The sequence below is a fragment of the Natator depressus genome, chromosome 18 (genome assembly GCF_965152275.1).
Source record: "Natator depressus isolate rNatDep1 chromosome 18, rNatDep2.hap1, whole genome shotgun sequence".
NCBI classification, from domain to species: Eukaryota; Metazoa; Chordata; order Testudines; family Cheloniidae; genus Natator; species Natator depressus.
In genome coordinates this window covers 16,636,329-16,656,536 of record NC_134251.1, presented here as the reverse complement: position 1 = coordinate 16,656,536, position 20,208 = coordinate 16,636,329, and the positions used below count along the sequence as shown (strand labels likewise).

General features: G+C 45.3%; 1 protein-coding gene across 1 annotated transcript in view; it reads right to left on the bottom strand.

The window, feature by feature from the left end:
• LOC142000672 (ATPase family AAA domain-containing protein 3) overlaps window positions 1–20,208 on the bottom strand; it is a 68,147-nt gene that overhangs the window by 38,128 nt on the left and 9,811 nt on the right. Inside the window, exons 8-10 of the mRNA XM_074975105.1 lie at window positions 2,712–2,867; window positions 2,505–2,561; window positions 939–1,064 (exon numbers count right to left, since the gene is read on the bottom strand). Coding sequence (XP_074831206.1) covers window positions 939–1,064; window positions 2,505–2,561; window positions 2,712–2,867 — 339 coding nt within the window. The remainder of the gene's footprint in view (window positions 1–938; window positions 1,065–2,504; window positions 2,562–2,711; window positions 2,868–20,208) is intronic.

The window sequence follows — 20,208 nt, the reverse complement described above, 5'->3', positions numbered from 1 at the left end:
CGAGAGACAAGAGGCTAATTCAGTCTCCATGACCCATACAATGCTTTTCACAACATGGATGCTCTTAATGCAAGAACACAGGAATAGTCAATGAAAAAAGGTGGCAAATTCAAGACTGAAAAGGAATGACTTTTCCACACCACGACTGACCTGTGGAATTCATTGCCACAAGAGATCACTGAGCCCAAGAGCATAGCAGGATTCAGGAAGGACTGGATGTTTATATGGATAAGAATATCCTGAATTAGAACACCACATTAAAAAAAGTTTTGAAGGTATCTAAACCTTCCTGCACTGGGTCATAAGCCAACAGCTATCAGGGTTGGGAGAAAGTTTTTTCTGGGGCTTCGAGAGCAAAATTGAAATCCATTATCTGAGTTAAACGAGGTCTTTCCACCCCTCAGAACTGCTGCTTGAAAGTAGTGTGCTGTTTGTCAGAGTCAAATCCAGACTAAATCAGAGAGCAGCACACTGATAGGGCAGACAGAACAATCCTTACTTATCCAGCCCTCCTGCTCTCTCCCCCTATGAGTTAGTAAGCAACAGGATAGCCCGTTTAGGAGTCAAATATGATTAACAGAGGTGGAAATGAGATACCAGGGCTGGCGTTGGCATTTCACAAGTCATGTCTGCCAAGTGGCACACAGAGGCTGTGTCATGCCATCAGCCAGTCCAGAGGGGACAGTTTCTCTCTCTAGGCTGAAATCTAGAATTCAAGTCACTGGACTGTCTAACCCGGAGCACAGAGCAAAACGCTATAATGTGGATGCCTCTTCTTCCTCCCTCAGCACCCTGGAATCCCACTCTACACACACACACACACGCTCAGCAAAGCAACAGCAGTTGCTTGCAGCCCAGAGAGATATAGTTATAACATTGTAGGGTACTCCTTGAAAACCCACAACAGCTGGGCTGTCAAAATCTTGGCAGGGTCTTACCTTGGCAAAGAGAGTCTTCCCAGTACCAGGCGGGCCGTACATAAGGATATTCCTGTACAAACTTTTGTTCGTTCTTGTATTTCTTGTTGCTATGGCAATGTCTCTCACACGCTCCTCCAGCTTGGGCTGCAAGAGGAGAAAAGTTACGTTCGGGAAACAGACAATACATCCGATACCCAGAGATGCCTATGCTTCACACACTGGTATAGGCAGATGGCTATCAATGCTGTCTGCAGAGAGCAGGGTTGCAGTCTCGGGTCTGATGAGTTCTTAGCCTGAATTCCTGCAGCTTATTGGCTTGGACTTGAGTAGTTCCTCCTTCTGCTTCAGGATTTATTGTATTTCAAGTTATAATTACTTCAAATTCAAGCCACAATGAGCAAAGAAGAATAATTTTTGGGACTGAAAATGGATACGAACATTTCAGAATCTACCCTACCATGGATGCTCTAGGACGGGGTGGCCAACCTGTGGCTCTGGAGCCACATGCGGCTCTTCAGAAGTGAATATGTGGCTCCTTGTCTAGGCACCGACTCTGGGGCTGGAGCTACAGGTGCCAACTTTCCAACAAGCCAGGGGAGGTGGGGGGCTGTGCTCACTGCTCAACCCCTGGCTCTGCCACAGGCCCTGCCCCCACTCCACCCCCTCCCCTGAGCCTGCCGTGCCCTCGCTCCTCCCCCCGCACTCCAGAGCCTCCTGCACGCTATGAAACAGCTGATCGGGAGGGAGTGGGAGGCGCTGATTGGCGGGGCTGCCAGTGCGTGGGAGGCACTGGGAGCGTGAGGGTGGGGAGGAGCTGATAGGGGGCTGCTGACATATTACTGTGGCTCTTTGGCAACGTACATTGGTAAATTCTGGGTCCTTCTCAGGCTCAGGTTGGTCACCCCTGCTCTAGGAGCTTATTTTCCATGAACTACCTACAAAAAGGGACAAGAGGGGGAAGGTATGTAACAAGCCAAGTTAGAAGCAAAACTACTGATAGTAATAAACCTTCCATGTAAGTGGGAGTGAATGCATTTCTTATACATATTCTTACATTCTGAGAAATACAGAGGCAGATATTCCTACAGACACTTTTTTTTGGTAACACTCTCTAAAAAACGCCCTTTAATTCACCTGATATTACGGAATGAAATTCAGAAACAAATGTGCAAAATCAGTTCTGATGAGTGGATTGATAGCCATTCAGACGGTGTTCAAAGTCAAAGGCATATGTTGCTTGGTTCTCTGGCCTAACTGTGGCGGTCAGAGCAGTAACAGGTCACAGATTAGAGACGACATGTAGAATTTGGCCAGAATTGCCAGATTAACATGCTGACTAAGGAGAAAAATCACGCTGACCTAAGACTTCCAACTGCTCTGTACAGAGGGATCAAAGGTTGGCAGGGTGTTTAATGTGTTTCATGCTGAACATGGAAGCTTATTTACACTCCAGGTGCCCCAAGAGTGCTACATTTCCAGTATTACTGAACTGCAACAAAAATTAAAATGAAAGCAAGGAGAGAACCTTTGATATTTAGACACCAAGATCCTGGATGGTTTGAGATAGCAAAAGCCTATACTCACGCTGAGAACAACTCCTTCAAGAGCATCTTGAGCCTTGCTGGTAAGACGCTTGCCAACCTGAGAAGGAGAAATTCATTAAAAAAACACATTATGAAAATATGAGCACTAAGTGTGGAGTTCTCGATATCAAACTGCCAGACCCCTAGAGCAGGACTAGAACAAGCTGCGTCCCAGCTAACAGCGAGCCAAAGGAAAGAAGGTATTTACCTTGATGGGATGCTTGAGTGCCTCCAGCACTGTGATGCGTGAGGTCTCTCTCACCAGGGAGGGCTTGCCCAGTCGAGCTTCTATGTATCGCCCTGCAACCCCAGTAGCATTCTTGGCTGTGTAAATCCCCACTGCCAGCAGGGTCAGACCTGCCACCTGGAGAAGAGGGGAGGATTCTGATCAACTTCCTTTGCAAGACAAGCTGGAGTCTGCAACACTCTCCTACTGGCAGGTCACACTCAAGGCTGTATGGAGGGCTTGTCCACCAGCATCCTGGTGGGAGGGTGTTAAAGCACAGATCTATGCATCTCACACTGTAAACTGAACAGTGTTATAATGGAGGAAGATGTAAAATAATCTGTTTTGTTTCTGACTTGGTTAATCAAAATTTTGAAGGATTTTGATGAAACTGAAAACTAAATGCATCCTCAAGCTGCATTAGTTGCTAATTCTGTTTATCTTTGTGTATTCTCTTTTAATGGTAGACTGGTGATCTGAATCATTCTTACTTGCTAGTGTACAGAAAGTAAAGTGTACCTCTAATAACTACCAGTATGTGATTGCTCTGTATTAAGAAGGGATTTTTCAGTGGTAATGTACCTTTCTGATCCCTCCTTTGAGTTAATGGACAGGGCATCCTTGACCATCAGAAAACCATCAATTAATAATCTAGGTCAAATCTGGCCCCACATGTAGGTTTAACTGAAAACCAAGCATCCACAAAACCTGAAGACCAACAGAACTGTTGCTCTGACCAACAGAAGTGTGCTCTGATGTTCTCTTAGATCACCTGTAGGGTTTGCACATACCGCAACAGTGTTAGAAACTCACTATAAACAGAAAAGAAAAACAGACCTGTCTCTTCATTCCGCAACGTAAGAGTGCACTGGACTGCAAGCTCTTCAGGCCAGTGAACATGCCCTTCATTTGCATCTAACACATTTTGAAAATATTACAGCACCCAGTTTCAATAATTTAGAATGTTACTTGCAATACAAGAGGATTCAAAAAAAAAAAAACCTGAGCAAGTCCCTTTAAATACTTTAGAAGGATTTCTACACGAGAAACTCTGAGGACAGCTGTGAAATCAAATCCAAGAATGAATGAGGCTCCAACTGGCAGTAACTTCCTTTGACCAAAGGGGCAGTTGAGCCCAGCTTCAAAGGTTGGCTCTTTCACAGAGCGCTTCATACCGATGGTGGAAAATTTGGTTAAAGGAAACAAAACAAGGTTAAAGATGAGTGAATGTTTGCTAGTGGCACGAGGGCAGCTTGGTCAGCTGGAAAAAAATCCTTGACTTGTGCTATTCCTAACAGAACTCTCAGGAAAGGAAGGTGCTTTAATATTTCAGCACTTTAGTTAAAATACTGTTGGACAAACAATCTGAAGTATCCCATCGGCACACTAGACTCTGCTGTTGGTCTTTGATTGGTATTGCTTTGGTGGCAATTGAAGAGCTGTCTAGTCTAAGAGGACAGTTCCCAGAAGCTCAGACTGAGCTTTCCGAAAGGCATGTTAGAGATAAGGCTCCCAGTTTTCAAGTTAAGAAAAATCCAATTTAAGGAAACAAAGGCGAAAAGCCCAAGTGCCCCAATCTCCTCTGCTATTTAGCAGCCCCTCAGTTATGCATGAGCCAACACCATGCTGTTCCTCATGTGAGCACGATTACCCAGAGCAGTTGCCAGGAGAAAAACCTGCCAGTGAAGGGAGAGGATATGGCTTGAAATCATACCAGAAGCATGGAACTCCCAAATTTAATGTCTCTTTACCACAGCCACAATTCTGAACTAAGTGAAGGTACAACTGCAGACTATGGTTGCTGGGTTAGCTCGTGCACCTCTCCCTCATGGCCCCTGTAAAATAATTTTGGGATGGTCACAAAAATTCTTCCCCTTCTTCCATTCCCTTCCTTTCAAAGGGTGGGGGTTGGAGCATCTCCTTTATCCTTAGATGCAGAGGTACTCTGCTTCTGCATTCAAGCTGCCAGGGTCAACAGCTGATTATTGGCCTGTTCTGAGTTTGCTATACAAATCTCTAACCCCAAGTCTTTACAACAACCTGTAAACTACTGTGCCAAAGCCATGAAGCCCTTAGTGATAGAACACCGAAGGCTCTGCATTTTACCTTTAATTCCAATCCCCGTTGGCAACAGTCCAGGGAGGCATGAGGGGGCAAACAGGATGGAGAAGTGGTGCCTGCTTCACCCTCCCCATCTCTGCAAACCAATCCCTCTTCCAACAAACTTGGCTTTATTTGCTCTAAATGAAACAAGCTTTAATTAGTCTGAACTGCCTCCACCAGGAAAGCTGCCAGGAAGAAAGCTTCACTCAATAAGGTGAGCTGCCCATAGCCTGTTTAAACACCATCAGCAGCTGCTTTGACAAGCAGCCTGTAAATAAAACTTCCTTCAACAGCCATTTTAGTGTCCAGCTGAACTCTTAAAACCAATAATTACTACATGAATTGAGGGCAGAGAAAACCCCACTAGTCACTGTGCAGCAAAATGCTTTGAACAGGAAAAACGCCAAATTCCAAACGCCACAGGTACCAATGGGGCACAAAGGGGGAGAGGAAGGCGGTCAGGGTTGTGCTGCAGAAAGCTAGTCCTATTTCTAGATTTTAAAGTCTCCTTAAATTACTCACTTACGGACCAACCTGGGAAAAAAGAATCACAGCCCCATGGTGTTCCTGGAGCATTACTGCATGAGGGAACAATGATCTTCCAGCCAATAGAATCCTTAGTTGTTTTAACAAACTATGGTTCTGAGTGTCGTCTATGATTCTCCTTAAAATGACCTGACTTTCAGGAAATGCTGACCATACAGTCTGAAAATCTGGCCCCTTTAAAATGCTTCAAGTTAGGCACCCAAAAATCAAAGTCACTTTTGAAAATCTTGACCCACATACACAAATCACTTCACCCACCACTGAAATGCAGCTACCTTGGGGTGGAACCATATATCAGCGCACAGTAACATGAAACAAAAGTGTAGGAGGTGAATAGTGTATCCAACCAAAACTGCACAGGAATTTTGGGAAGGCAGAAATATCCACCATCATACAACCACAAGACTAATAATTCTTCTGCACTCCTATAATTTCAGAGATGAATCTTTTCAAACCAAACCTGGTCAAACGAGTATTTCCCTTAGGGCAAGCTTTGCGTCCCAGCACTCTAGAGCATGGCAGCACTACTATACCACGGAGTGAGTTATTTTTGAGTCTCCTCTGTACAAGAATTTAACCATGTGCTGTACTGGTGGCTCCTCACCCAGCCAAGAAGCTACTTGTTGGGATGAAGATGCTAAGACAAAGGTCTGAATTCTGCTTGCTACTGACGGCTAAGGGCATTTGTTTTCAGATGAATCTACACAAGCAATTCACCTGTCAAAATGAGGTCAGAGATAGCACATAAAATATGATGGGAGATACCAACAATTCAGGAAAAAAGGGTGCAAAGAAAAAAGGCAAGGAGCTAGAAAGTTACATATTAGCTGCATGCCCTTCTTAGGGCTGCTCTGTTTAAAGCTTCCTTGCCAACAGGACCAGACTCCTCATCTCTATAGAACATATAAATCTGGGAGGTGCTAAAGTCCCTAGCTCACACCAGCTAGAACTTTTACACTAACTAGACTGTAAATGCCATGTAAGTAAAGAGCAACTTGAGGGTTTACAATCAATGGTGGCTCAGAGCCCTTTTGGTATCGCTGTTACTAATCAGACTATTAATGGCCTCTGAACAGAAAGGCTAATACAGAGGTGTTATAAAAACAAAGGGACAGAGTTAATCAGAGAGACAGTAAAAACAATGTCCTGACGTGGACAGGTGTGTTGTGTGCAGCATCCCTTTGGAGAGAACCATACAATTTTGTTTGGAGGCTGCTGAGGTAGACAAAGTGAGTGCCACTGAGGCAGGGGAGAGGAGGAACCTCATCTTGCCCTGTTCTCATTTTGGCCCAATGACCAGAGAATTTTTTAAGCCCAAAACATAAGCATTGCGGTTACCTGATTACATGGATTCATTCAGTGACAGCCCTTTAGATTTTCACTCCAGTCCTATCACACTTAACATAGTACAGCTCCCAATACTAAACTGCAAGACACACTCAGCTGCTGCTATTACTGTTCAGAAGCACGGACCTACATCCACATTACCATGCAGTTCTGCGATTACGCCTGCCACTAGAGCTCTTCAGTCTAATGACCCTTATAAACATAATCCATTATAAACACACTACAGTAAAACCATGCAAACTGAAGCAGTATTAGCATAGTATTCTGTACAGAATACTGAAACATTTTTTGGAAGGGCTACTGCATACATGAAGAGGGCTGAAAACCCAATACAGTACCACCTTCATTATCCAAATGCAATAGTGTGTGTGGGGGGGGAGGAGGAATCGAATTACCTAGGACAGCAGTTTCAGATAATCAAGACAATTTCCATTGTGATTAACAGACATTGGAAAGTCTTGGTATTACAGGGTTGTTTACCTACAACTCAAACGCTGCTCTTATTTCAAAAAGGACAGGAAGCTCTAAACATTACTCTGAGCTGACTTCAAGTGTCTGTTCACTTTTCCATATCAAAGACTATAAATGAAGAATATAGGGAGCCCTGCTACACTCCATTTATTTTTGGCATCTAAGAATTCTGCGGAAATGCATCCAAAATGAACATTAGACCTGCTAGGGGTATTCACAGCAGCATTTTCTCTCTCGTGGCTCAGGGGCTTCTGCCCATTATAGTCTTATCAGGGCGTTTCTCAGGAGTACAGGGAAACGGGGATGGCTGGTCTGAGAGTGTTTCAGCAGAAGCATTACATCCAGAGAATCTCTGATTCAGGCTCCAGTACAGTGCCTCTGAGCTCTGTTTAACCAGCGTCTGAAGGCTACCCTCATTCCCTCTGCAACAGTCAGTTTAGATCAAGAATATTTCCCTTAGTTCTAGGCAGGAGACACATACTGTCTGTAAATATGGGGTGTGCTCTCTCTTCTACACTGAAAAGCTCAGGGATTTCAGCTCAACGCATAGGAATCTGTCAAGAGAACATTTCAAAGTTAGTGGAAGAAAGTTTACAGCTGTGGTTCATCAGGCAGTCTCCTCTGACAGCCCTAATATAACTGAAATCGCAATTTTCTCCGCACCAGATTCATTTGAGCCTCAGCAGCCCAGTCTGCTTAGGGCCTGATTCAAATTAGCTGCCTATTCTTGCTGGGAGACCCACTCGTTGACTTCAGTGGTAGTTTGGTTGCAATAAAAAAGGCGGAGGTGAGGCTGAGACCGAATAGAATGTAGTTCTACATTCAACCTACACAGACGCTTACTGGAATGGGGCCATTACAGCACGTACAGCCAGAAGGTGCAGGTGGTTTGGGAATAACTGTCCATGGTCATGAATGTGGAGAAAAGTTAAAATTCTGCTTCTGCAGGCTACTCCCATATTTAAAAGAACAGGCTTGGTAGAAGCAAGCATGAAAATAGGAGGGGGAATTTTTGCATGGTAACAGTTCAAATACATCCACTCCCACCTTCCCTGAAAAGGTCATGGAATCTGCAAACGTGATCAGCTGAAGCAGTGCGTGGAATTAGAGAATGTGTCATCACAATGCATCAGGGATACAACCGTTTCAGAGAGCACAGCATCAAAACACGGACGTGTTACAACTAGACATGAGTAGATGGGGCTGAAGACACAGGTGGCGCAGGGACTCATAAGTGTCAGTATGGGGAACTGCAACAGAGGTGGGCTGTGATCTGCATTTTAAAAAGGAGCTAGTGAGTGGAAGATGAGAAGGGAACTGATATGATGGCAGCAAAGGCTCAGCCTCCAGCTGCAAACAGGGATTGGCAGAGACCAAACCTGGCTGGAGGTGGGGGATGAACAGACCGAATCATGCACAGCAGACAGAAAACAGCCACTCAAAACCCAAGACTAGCTTCAAAACTGAAGCCACTTTGTAAATTATAATCACCATGTTAAAAACTACAGCTCTCAGAAAGCACAGGACACAAAATATCCCCATCAATAAGTGAAGCAGAAAACCCAGAGACTTCCCCTCGGGTTACAACTGGTGTCCAGTTCAACAATCCTGAGGTTAACTTGTACTAAACCAAGCAACCCAGCAGGCAGCTACTTTGCACTAGCTGCCTGTCAGACAGAGGAAGGCACGCTGCCTTTCAGACAACACGAAGGACATTCTGGTACACTGCTAAGAATAATGCTTCAAAGTGGGATGGATTAGAACAGCAAGACTTCAAACACTTCTTCAATGTGTATGGGCATGTCTCCTTGTTTCCAGAGATGGAAAGCACTTGATGGCTTCCAAAACCCTTTATTTAGGCCACGTTGTTTGGCATTCCCTTGCCATGTAAGCCCCAACAGTTGCTCTGCCCCCAAGTTCCATCTGCCATGACACGTGCAGGATCTTCTCCCCGGAAAATCATATTCACTGTTAATTACAGCAAATGGAAATTCTGCCACATTGCACACTGAGTCTTTGGGCTGCCAATGCTGTGTCTTGAACAGGAATCATTCCAAAGTATCTAAAGGTCGCCAATTTAAGAGTTAACGTTAAAGAACTCTCCACCAGATTATGATGATTTGACACTCCGATCACGTTTCAGGCCTCAAAGCCCTCTGCAAAGATGGCTACTGTCCCTCTTTCATGGAGATAAACCTTAATATGGAGTCAGTGGCCCAGTCGGAAATAGAAACCAGATCTCAGAGTTTCCTGATCTATGCAGTAGACAACACTGTGGGGTTGCATGTTGGATCTGCCTTTTTCCTTCTAAACTACTACAGAGCACTGTTGGTTAAAAGAGACCTTGAGGGCTGACTGCACTTCGTCCTGTTGAGGTAGGTAAAGTGAGTGCCATGGAGGAGAGGGAGAGGGGAGAGCGTGCACACGCCTGGACAGACAGCAACGGTCCCATGGCCCTTTTTGTAAGAGCTGGGGTTTGGCTCATTGTCCCTGGCCAGAATTCCCTTCGTCTTCCACAGTGAGATAGTATGCTGTGAACTAGGGGTTGCCACCTGCTAGGCATACAATCCGTGAAGTACTTTGGAGTGGAAGAGACTATGCAAGCAGAACATTAATCACCATCACATTGTGTATTTTAGGAACAGCTCACCTTAAGGCAAAAGGCACACAAACTAACAGCAATTTTTTTAAAAAATGCATCAGAAGCAGAAAGCCTGCCAAATGGGCCACGGGAGGATTGAGGTGTTGAAGAAGCACTCGAGGAAAACAAGGGGGGAGGGAGAGCTCAGTGGTTTGAGCATTGGCCTGCTAAACCCAGGGTTGCGAGTTCAATCCTTGAGGGGGCCATTTAGGGATCTGGGGCAAAAATTGGGGATTGGTCCTGCTTTGAGCAGGGGGTGGGACTAGATGACCTCCTGAGGTCACTTCCAGCCCTGTTATTCTATGATTCTAAGGCTGCTGCAGAAAAGCTAAATGAATTCTTTGCATCAGTCTTCACTGCAGAGGATGAGGGAAGATACCCACACCTGATCCATTCTCTTTAGGTGACAAATCTGAGGAACTGTTCCAGATTGAGGTATTAACACAGGAGGATTTGGGCTAAAATGAACAGCAATAAGTCACCAGGACCAGATGGTATCCACCCAAGAGTTCTGAAGGAACCGAGAATGAAATTGCAGAACTATTAACTGAAGTACATAACCTATCGCTTAAATCAGACTCTGCACCAGATGGTTGGCAGATAGTTAATGTAACACTGAATTTTAAAAAAGGCTCCAGAGGCAATCCTGGCAATTACAAGCCAGTAAGCCTAACTTCAGTACCAAGCAAACTGGTTAAAACTATAGTTAAGAAGAGAATTATCAGACACATAGTTGAACACGATATGTTGGGGAAGAGTCAACATGACTTTTGTAGAGGGAAATCATGCATTAACTATCTGTCAGAATTCTTGAGGATGTCAAAAAAGATGTGGACAAGGGTGATCCAGTGGATACAGTGTACTTAGACTTTAATAAAGACTGACAACATCCCTCACCAAAGGCTCTTATGCAGAGTAAACAGTCACGGGATAAGAGGGAATGTCCTCTCATGGATCAGCAACCGGTTAAAAGATAGGAAACAAAGGGTAAGAACAAACTGTCAGTTTTCACAATGGAGAGAGGTAAATAGCAGGGTCCGTAAAGGATCTGTACTGGACCAGTGCTATTCAACATATTCATAAATGATCTGGAAAAGGGGTAAACAGTGATGCGGCAAAGTTTGCAGATGATGCAAAATTACTCAAGACAGTTAAGTCCAATGCTGATGACGAAGAGCTACAAAAGGATCTCCCAAAACTGGGTGACAGGGCAACAAAATGGCAGATGAAATTCAGTGCTGATAAGTGCAAAGTAATGCATGCTGGAAAACAATCAAAACTATACATACAAAATGATGGGGTCTAAATTAGCTGTTACCACTCAAAGATTTTGAATTCATCATGGATAGTTCTCTGAAAACTTCTGCTCAACACGCAGTGGCAGACAAAAAGCTAACAATGTTAAGAACTATTAGGAAAGGGATAGAAAATAAGACAGAAAATATCATAATGCCACTATATAAATCCACGGTACACCCACACCTGGACTACTGCACGCAGTTCTGGTTGCCCCATCTCTGAAAAGATGTTAGAATTGGAAAAATTACAGAAAAGGGGCAACAAAAATGGTTTAGGGCTATGGAGCAGCTTCCGTATGAGAAGAGATTACAAAGCCTGGGATTGTTTAGCTTAGAAAAGAGACGACTAAGGGAGGATATGACGGAGGTCTACAAAATTGTGAATGGTGTAGAAAAAAGTGAATAAGGAAGTGTTATTTACCCCTTCACATAACACACGAACCAGGGGTCACCCACTGAAATTAACAGGCAGCAGGTTTAAAACATAAGGAAGTACTTCTTCACACAACGCACAGTCAACCATGGAACTCATTACCAGGGGATGTTGTGAAGGCCAAAAGTATAATTGGGTTCAAAAAAGAATTAAATAAGTTCATGGAGGATAGGTTCATCAATGGCTATTAGCCACAACGGTCAGGGATGCAACGCTATGCTCTGGGTGTCCCTAAACCTCTGACTGCCAGAAGCTGAGATTGGATGACAGGGTATGGATCACTGAATAAATTGCCCTGTTCTGTTCATTCCCTCTGAACCATCTGGCACTGGCCGCTACTGGAAGACTAGATATTGGGCTAGATGGAACATTGGCCATACTGGGTCAGACCATTCTGATGTTCTTAAAAGGTTACTGCTTTAACTTTGAAAAGGAAGGTGTTTGGAGAATAGGCAGGCGGAAAAGGGCAGTTCTGCAAAACACACCAGGAAAAAAAAACTTAAGCTCTGTGCCCCAGAACCCAACAGCACAATTAGTTTACAGAGTAATTAGCTTAACGTTTAAATTACAGCCAGATGCTGGTGATTCAAACCAAAGCAGCTCCAGCTAGAGGAAAAAAAAGCAGGATGCAGCAATTGCTTTTAGAGCCAGCAAACACACTACTTCTCTCAAAGAGAACGACAAGGTCAAACCAAGGGCTCAAGGGCAAATAGAATATGAACACTATTTAATTTTACTCACTTTAAGTGTGCGGTAACAGGCCTAGAGGGCTCAAAATAACGTCAGATTCCTAAGATAGCAGGAAGACCTCAGCATTCAATTTATCTCAATTTATAGAGGTGTTGGAAGGAATCCACAAGGGAAGGCAAAAACCCGTTGCCTTTTCCAGCAAGCCCTCTGTAAAGATACTCCACCCACAACCAATATCTAGACCATAACATGGGACCTCGGGCACAGATCTTCTGCTTTGAAACATGGCAATTAATATTAGTGTATCACAGAACTGGGTTAAGTCACTATTATAGGCTGCAAAAATTAAAAGAAGACCTGCCAGAGAGATATCAGTCTTGAATTTCACTATTACACACCTGCAATATAAGATATGCACCACCACAGCTTTGGGATGGACAGATAAAATAAAAAAAAACCAAACCCACAAAAATCTCAAACCATTAGTCCAGGCTCCCACATTCCCACTCACTAATCCAACCCCTCCAATTCTATTCAGGTTCTTGTAATGTCTCTGCAACCATGGTATCCAAATGCTTCACAAAGGCCTGAGTAAGTGACACAACCCAAAAACAAGCGTCTTGCTCTCTTGGACCTGCAGAGAAAGTGAATTCCAGAACAGAGATCCTCTCTGACAATACCTGCATCGATCAGCTGAGTAGAACCATTGGGATTGCACATAAGGAGGGGGCAGGTAGCCAGTAGGCCTGTGAACATAGGGTTAGGTCAGGGAAACCAAGATAGAAGATGGGAGAGAGAGAATTAACCTAACCCACCCCGAGTCCCCAAATCCTGCTCCCATAGATTTCCAAGTGGCAGAAAATACAGGTGTGAGTGCTTGAGAGGAAATACAAAGTTTAGCTTAAAACTCCAAGTTCACAACATAAGAGCTTGTTATTTTGTACAAAGGCTGTAACTAAGCAGAGGTATCTGGATCAGGAATTTGTGGAGCTGAAAGCACCAGACAGTAAGTTTAAAAATGATCTGCAGGTTCCAGATGCCCCAGGTACAGCCTACTTTCTACAAAGGGATTCACTCAAAGCAGGTCTCCCTTTCATAGAATCATAGAACATCAGGGTTGGAAGGGACCCCAGAAGGTCATCTAGTCCAACCCCCTGCTCGAAGCAGGACCAATTCCCAGTTAAATCATCCCAGCCAGGGCTTTGTCAAGCCTGACCTTAAAAACCTCTAAGGAAGGAGATTCTACCACCTCCCTAGGTAACGCATTCCAGTGTTTCACCACCCTCTTAGTGAAAAAGTTTTTCCTAATATCCAATCTAAACCTCCCCCATTGCAACTTGAGACCATTACTCCTCGTTCTGTCATCTGCTACCATTGAGAACAGTCTAGAGCCATCCTCTTTGGAACCCCCTTTCAGGTAGTTGAAAGCAGCTATCAAATCCCCCCTCATTCTTCTCTTCTGCAGACTAAACAATCCCAGCTCCCTCAGCCTCTCTTCATAAGTCATGTGCTCTAGACCCCTAATCATTTTTGTTGCCCTTCGCTGGACTCTCTCCAATTTATCCACATCCTTCTTGTAGTGTGGGGCCCAAAACTGGACACAGTACTCCAGATGAGGCCTCACCAGTGTCGAATAGAGGGGAACGATCACATCCCTCGATCTGCTCGCTATGCCCCTACTTATACATCCCAAAATGCCATTGGCCTTCTTGGCAACAAGGGCACACTGTTGACTCATATCCAGCTTCTCGTCCACTGTCACCCCTAGGTCCTTTTCCGCAGAACTGCTGCCTAGCCATTCGGTCCCTAGTCTGTAGCGGTGCATTGGATTCTTCCATCCTAAGTGCAGGACCCTGCACTTATCCTTATTGAACCTCATCAGATTTCTTTTGGCCCAATCCTCCAATTTGTCTAGGTCCTTCTGTATCCTATCCCTCCCCTCCAGCGTATCTACCACTCCTCCCAGTTTAGTATCATCTGCAAATTTGCTGAGAGTGCAATCCACACCATCCTCCAGATCATTTATGAAGATATTGAACAAAACCGGCCCCAGGACCGACCCCTGGGGCACTCCACTTGACACCGGCTGCCAACTAGACATGGAGCCATTTATCACTACCCGTTGAGCCCGACAATCTAGCCAGCTTTCTACCCACCTTATAGTGCATTCATCTAGCCCATACTTCCTTAACTTGCTGACAAGAATACTGTGGGAGACCGTGTCAAAAGCTTTGCTAAAGTCAAGAAACAATACATCCACTGCTTTCCCTTCATCCACAGAACCAGTAATCTCATCATAAAAGGCGATTAGATTAGTCAGGCATGACCTTCCCTTGGTGAATCCATGCTGACTGTTCCCGATCACTTTCCTCTCATGTAAGTGCTTCAGGATTGATTCTTTGAGGACCTGCTCCATGATTTTTCCAGGGACTGAGGTGAGGCTGACTGGCCTGTAGTTCCCAGGATCCTCCTTCTTCCCTTTTTTAAAGATTGGCACTACATTAGCCTTTTTCCAGTCATCCGGGACTTCCCCCGTTCGCCACGAGTTTTCAAAGATAATGGCCAAGGGCTCTGCAATCACAGCCGCCAATTCCTTCAGCACTCTCGGATGTAACTCGTCCGGCCCCATGGACTTGTGCACGTCCAGCTTTTCTAAATAGTCCCTAACCACCTCTATCTCCACAGAGGGCTGGCCATCTCTTCCCCATTCTGTGATGCCCAGCGCAGCAGTCTGGGAGCTGACCTTGTTAGTGAAAACAGAGGCAAAAAAAGCATTGAGTACATTAGCTTTTTCCACATCCTCTGTCACTAGGTTGCCTCCCTCATTCAGTAAGGGGCCCACACTTTCCTTGGCTTTCTTCTTGTTGCCAACATACCTGAAGAAACCCTTCTTGTTACTCTTGACATCTCTTGCTAGCTGCAGCTCCAGGTGCGATTTGGCCCTCCTTATATCTTTCCTACATGCCCGAGCAATATTTTTATACTTTTCCCTGGTCATATGTCCAACCTTCCACTTCTTGTAAGCTTCTTTTTTATGTTTAAGATCCGCTAGGATTTCACCATTAAGCCAAGCTGGTCGCTTGCCATGTTTACTATTCTTTCGACTCATCGGGATGGTTTGTCCCTGTAACCTCAACAGGGATTCCTTGAAATACAGCCAGCTCTCCTGGACTCCCTTCCCCTTCATGTTAGTCCCCCAGGGGATCCTGGCCATCTGTTCCCTGAGGGAGTCGAAGTCTGCTTTCCTGAAGTCCAGGGTCCGTATCCTGCTGCTTACCTTTCTTCCCTGCGAAAGGATCCTGAACTCAACCAACTCATGGTCACTGCCTCCCAGATTCCCATCCACTTTTGCTTCCCCCACTAATTCTACCCGGTTTGTGAGCAGCAGGTCAAGAAAAGCGCCCCCCCTAGTTGGCTCCCCTAGCACTTGCGCCAGGAAATTGTCCCCTACGCTTTCCAAAAACTTCCTGGATTGTCTATGCACCGCTGTATTGCTCTCCCAGCAGATATCAGGAAAATTAAAGTCACCCATGAGAATCAGGGCATGCGATCTAGTAGCTTCCGTGAGTTGCCGGAAGAAAGCCTCATCCACCTCATCCCCCTGGTCCGGTGGTCTATAGCAGACTCCCACCACTACATCACTCTTGTTGCACACACTTCTAAACTTAATCCAGAGACACTCAGGTGGGGTGGCCATGCAATGTCCTCTTTGTACCAGCCCACACAGGAGCCTCTATGTATAAAACTGGAGGGAGGAACAGACGGTGGAAATGGCTTTCAAGCAAGGTGTCCATTTTAACAAGCTGGGCTACTAAAAATATCTTCTCAAAATTACAAATCGGGATGTGTTGCTCAGTTTGTAACATTCTAAAGAGGAAACTTCATGGCAACAGGAACAGGCTGCCCTGCATTCCTGCTGTGTAAATGGCACAATGCAGCTTTAAGCCACAATTTATTCCAGCAAATGCAACGGGGCTTCAAGCGCTTGACAGGCTTGCGGCTCTGTGATGGAAAGGAAAATATGGCCTCAAAAAAGTTTTCTGTAAAAATTCATTCAAAAGGTCGTAACAAATGTTAAGTAGGAATTTCTTCAACAGGTGACGCCACCGATTTTATTTCAAGGTCAACTTTAGCATGAGCAAAATCCTTAGCATCAATAAACATACACAGGACCACACAGGGGCTTGGGGGGGTGGGACAGGTGGAGGGCTGAGAGGGGCTCTGAACAGAAGAATCTGGGGGCTCGAGTCCTTCCAGACTCCTCCACCAGTTCCCAAATAAATGGAAGGTGTCCCCTATACATATCACCCAATGGCTTTTTGCTAAAGCTTCGCTATTAACACTACAGTATGCTGCCACCAGGACTTCCAGGGAGAAAGTAAAATGGTTGAGCATCATTCTGCATAACTGTATCGGAGAAAAAGCAGGGCTTCCTGACCCAGCCCTGACACTGCATTTACTAAAGTGACAGCAAGACCAGTACACAGCAGTAAGATGGGAAGCTTACAGTCTCTGTTATTGTAATGGAAACAAGAAAATCTTCAGAGATGGTTAAGCCTTGACTTGCTTCCAGGCTTTGGGACTGAGCACATCCCCATGGGGTCCTCGACAGCGACCTCTCTGGACAGTTTAGGAGTGGCCCCAATTAGAGCCCCACCCAGTCATCTTCAGCTAGAGGAATGGTGGCAGACACACAAGATCTTGACAGCAAGCAGGGGGAATAAGGAGTGTAAGGGAAGCAGGACATCAGAGCTCGGAGGGAGAACGTAGAATGTCTCGCAGCGGCCTTAAAAAGCTGTAGCTTAAAATAGCAAATTAAAATCAGCTTTCGTGCTGCATCTCCTGTTATTCCCAGAGTCGCTGAGAGTCCCTAGAGGGCAGAGCCTACTCCCCCAGAAAGAAACTAGAAGGGAGGCAGTATCTTCATCCAGCATCCTGCCTGCTCCTGAGCTAGCGAGTAGTTAGGCAGGAAAGTGGGTTACCAATGTCTTTTCAGTTCATTATGGAACTAGGTCAGTGACTCGACTCGCTCCATGTGGCCACTGGATACAGTAAGAATTCACTAACCCAGAAAACTTGCACTTTGGAGCAGGGGGAAGGAATGTAGAGCCCTTGCCTCTGGAACTCAGTGCTACAGAGGCAGAGTTCAATGACCATTAGTGTATGTCTACCAGTTAGAGAGTACATAGAGATCATGGCAAGTACCACACTGCCGCTCCACCATGATCTAAAACAGGGGGGTCTCAGCCTTTCTTTCTAAGCGCCCCCCTCCCCACAACATGCTATAAAAACTCCTGTACCACAATAACTGGTTTTCTGCATATAAAAGCCAGGGCCAATGTTAAGGGGTAGCAAGCAGGGCAACTGCCTGGGGCCCCAGGCCACAAAGCTACATTGCTCAGGCTTCAGCCCCGGCTGGTGGGGCTCAGGGTCCTAGACTTCAGCCCCATGTGGTGGGGCTTCAGCCTTCTGCCCTAGGCCTCAGTGAGTCTAGTGCTTGTCCTGCTTGGCGGCCCCCCTGAAGCCTGCTCGCAGACCCCCAGGGGGCTCTGGTTGAGAACCACTGACCTAAAACACTCCCATTGCCACTGACTAAAATCAAGTAAACCCTTCTGGTCTCACGCCACAGGCCTCCTTGTGGAAGATAAGGATATTCGCAGAAGATGGTCTGAAACCTGGGCCGAGATACCAAACAAAAATCGAATTGACAATCCAACTGTGCAAGTGTCGGGCTTCTCCTCCCCGCAGAGCATATGGACAACTCTAAACTGTATCCGCACCTGACGTGGAGGATGCGCATACTTACTCCATAGATGGAAAGCGAGGAAATCGCCCAACTGTGACTGTGGAATGGTGCCAACTTTCGGACACATCACGGATGACTGCCCAATCCATGCTCATCCTGGAGGTGTCGTGGCTAGCCACATGGCTACCCCCTCTGCTCTGGGATGGATAAGAGACCTTAAGATGCCATTGCTTTCACTGTTCCACTCTTGCCATAGGAAAGAAGAAGGGTATGTCTACACTGCATGTGAAGGTGTGACCGTAGCACGGGCAGGCATGCCCATCTAGCAAGCACTGGTAACAATAACAGCGTAGATGTGGCAGCATGGGCTTCAACATGGGCCAGCAACCCAAGTATGTACCCAGGATCCCCGCTGACTTGGGAAGCTGGGAACAAGCGACAGGGGATGGATCACTTGACAATTCCCTGTTCTGTTCATTCCCTCGGGGGCATCTGGCACGGGCCACTGGCGGAAGACAGGATACTGGGCTAGATAGACCTTTGGTCTGACCCAGTAGGGCCGTTCTTATGTTGTACACTGGTTGTCCATACCGCCCCATCTATGTGGCTATTGTTACCTGTGCTAGCTAGATAAAGAGGACAAAGAGGAGAGTGGAGGCCTGACAGGCTGGGTAAGGAAGAATGTTTGATGGACAGCTGTCCCATCTAACGGGTGAGTTAACATAAAATTGTACCTCTGCCTAAAGCAGAACACTGGTATAGTTTATACATCAGTATCCCTTATAAATATGCATCACATTTTGAAAACAGGAAAAAAACACAGGTAGGTAAACATACAACAGCAAGTTTTCAGGCAAACCTAATAGGGCCTCGGTAGCTGGATCTCAAATACAGCATCTAAATGCTGGTATCTTGCAGACCTTAACTAATACAAAGCAATATGCATTAGACAAGATGCTGGGTAAGGGAAAAGTGTCCAATGTGAGCTTTTCACAGCATTCACAAGGCATTAAAACACACAAACCAGGCTTAAAGCAGCGTTTGGGTAAGTTAGAGCCAAAATCCTAAGAGTAAAGGGGTTTTATGATTGTGCTTTAATATTAACTGTTCACACAATTTTTAAAGATTTCAGTGAAAAACTATTTTTCTAGATTTAACCACCCCCCCCGGATGGTGATGTAACCCCAAGCGTGACAACTTGGTGCTAGTGCAGGAGACAGAGAGAGACACTGACCTCTCTCATCTTACAGTGCAAACGGAGTAAAATGCGAAGAGTAAACAGAACCAATGGCTGATGATTAATTCAGCTTCTAAAATTATTTCTGCTTTGACAAAGTAATTGTCACCATAGCAAACGGCATCTTACAAGACTGTTAGTCTGAAAGGGTCCTTTTAATGCTAATGCCAACAAACTTGGCAAAGGAACTCTGCTAAATGCTTCAGGACTGAGCCAAACCCCACTGAAGTAAATAGGAATCTTTCCATCAATTTCAAATGTCTTTAGACCAGCTCCTAGCAGCTTTTTCTTGAAATTGCAGAAACTGCAAGCTCATTTATTGAAGCTACTATGTATATCAGGCATGCTGCAATATTTAGGCACAGCAGAAAAAGTAAGGAACATTAACTTGGGATTTATTTTGTGTGTAAATTACCTCTGCATGGCAGGCATAAGGGTAATATTCATAGGAAAATGGCTCCACCTAGTCATTCATTTGAGCAGATACACTGAGGACTTAGTCTCAGTGTCCTTGGGAACTTTAGCATGCAGATTCCTTACACAATAAGCTGCACAATGCAGGTTTCATGCATGCAACATCAAGGGCTCAATCCTGCTTTCTGGTGCACTGCATGCATCAGCACTGCTCTTGAAAGTTCAGCTATTGTGTAAATCGCAGATGACTTTCCAAGATAAGCAGCAGCAATGTGTGTCACTCAACCAGGCAGGAATGAACCCAACCTGCGTGGTAAAATTTCTCTGCAGAAACATACAGCTTCTTAAACCCTTCTCTGCAGATTTGCAGCCCAGGGTCTAAAGAGGGTGTCTGCGGTGCCATGTAGCGTTAGACGGAAATACACCAATACACAGAAAACTGCTGAGATGACCAGAGCATCACGCACGTCCTTATGTTTCCAGCATGACTCGAGTGCTAGATCAAAAAAAGCCTCAAGCGTTCCTTTTATTTTTAAAATTAAAGAACATCTGA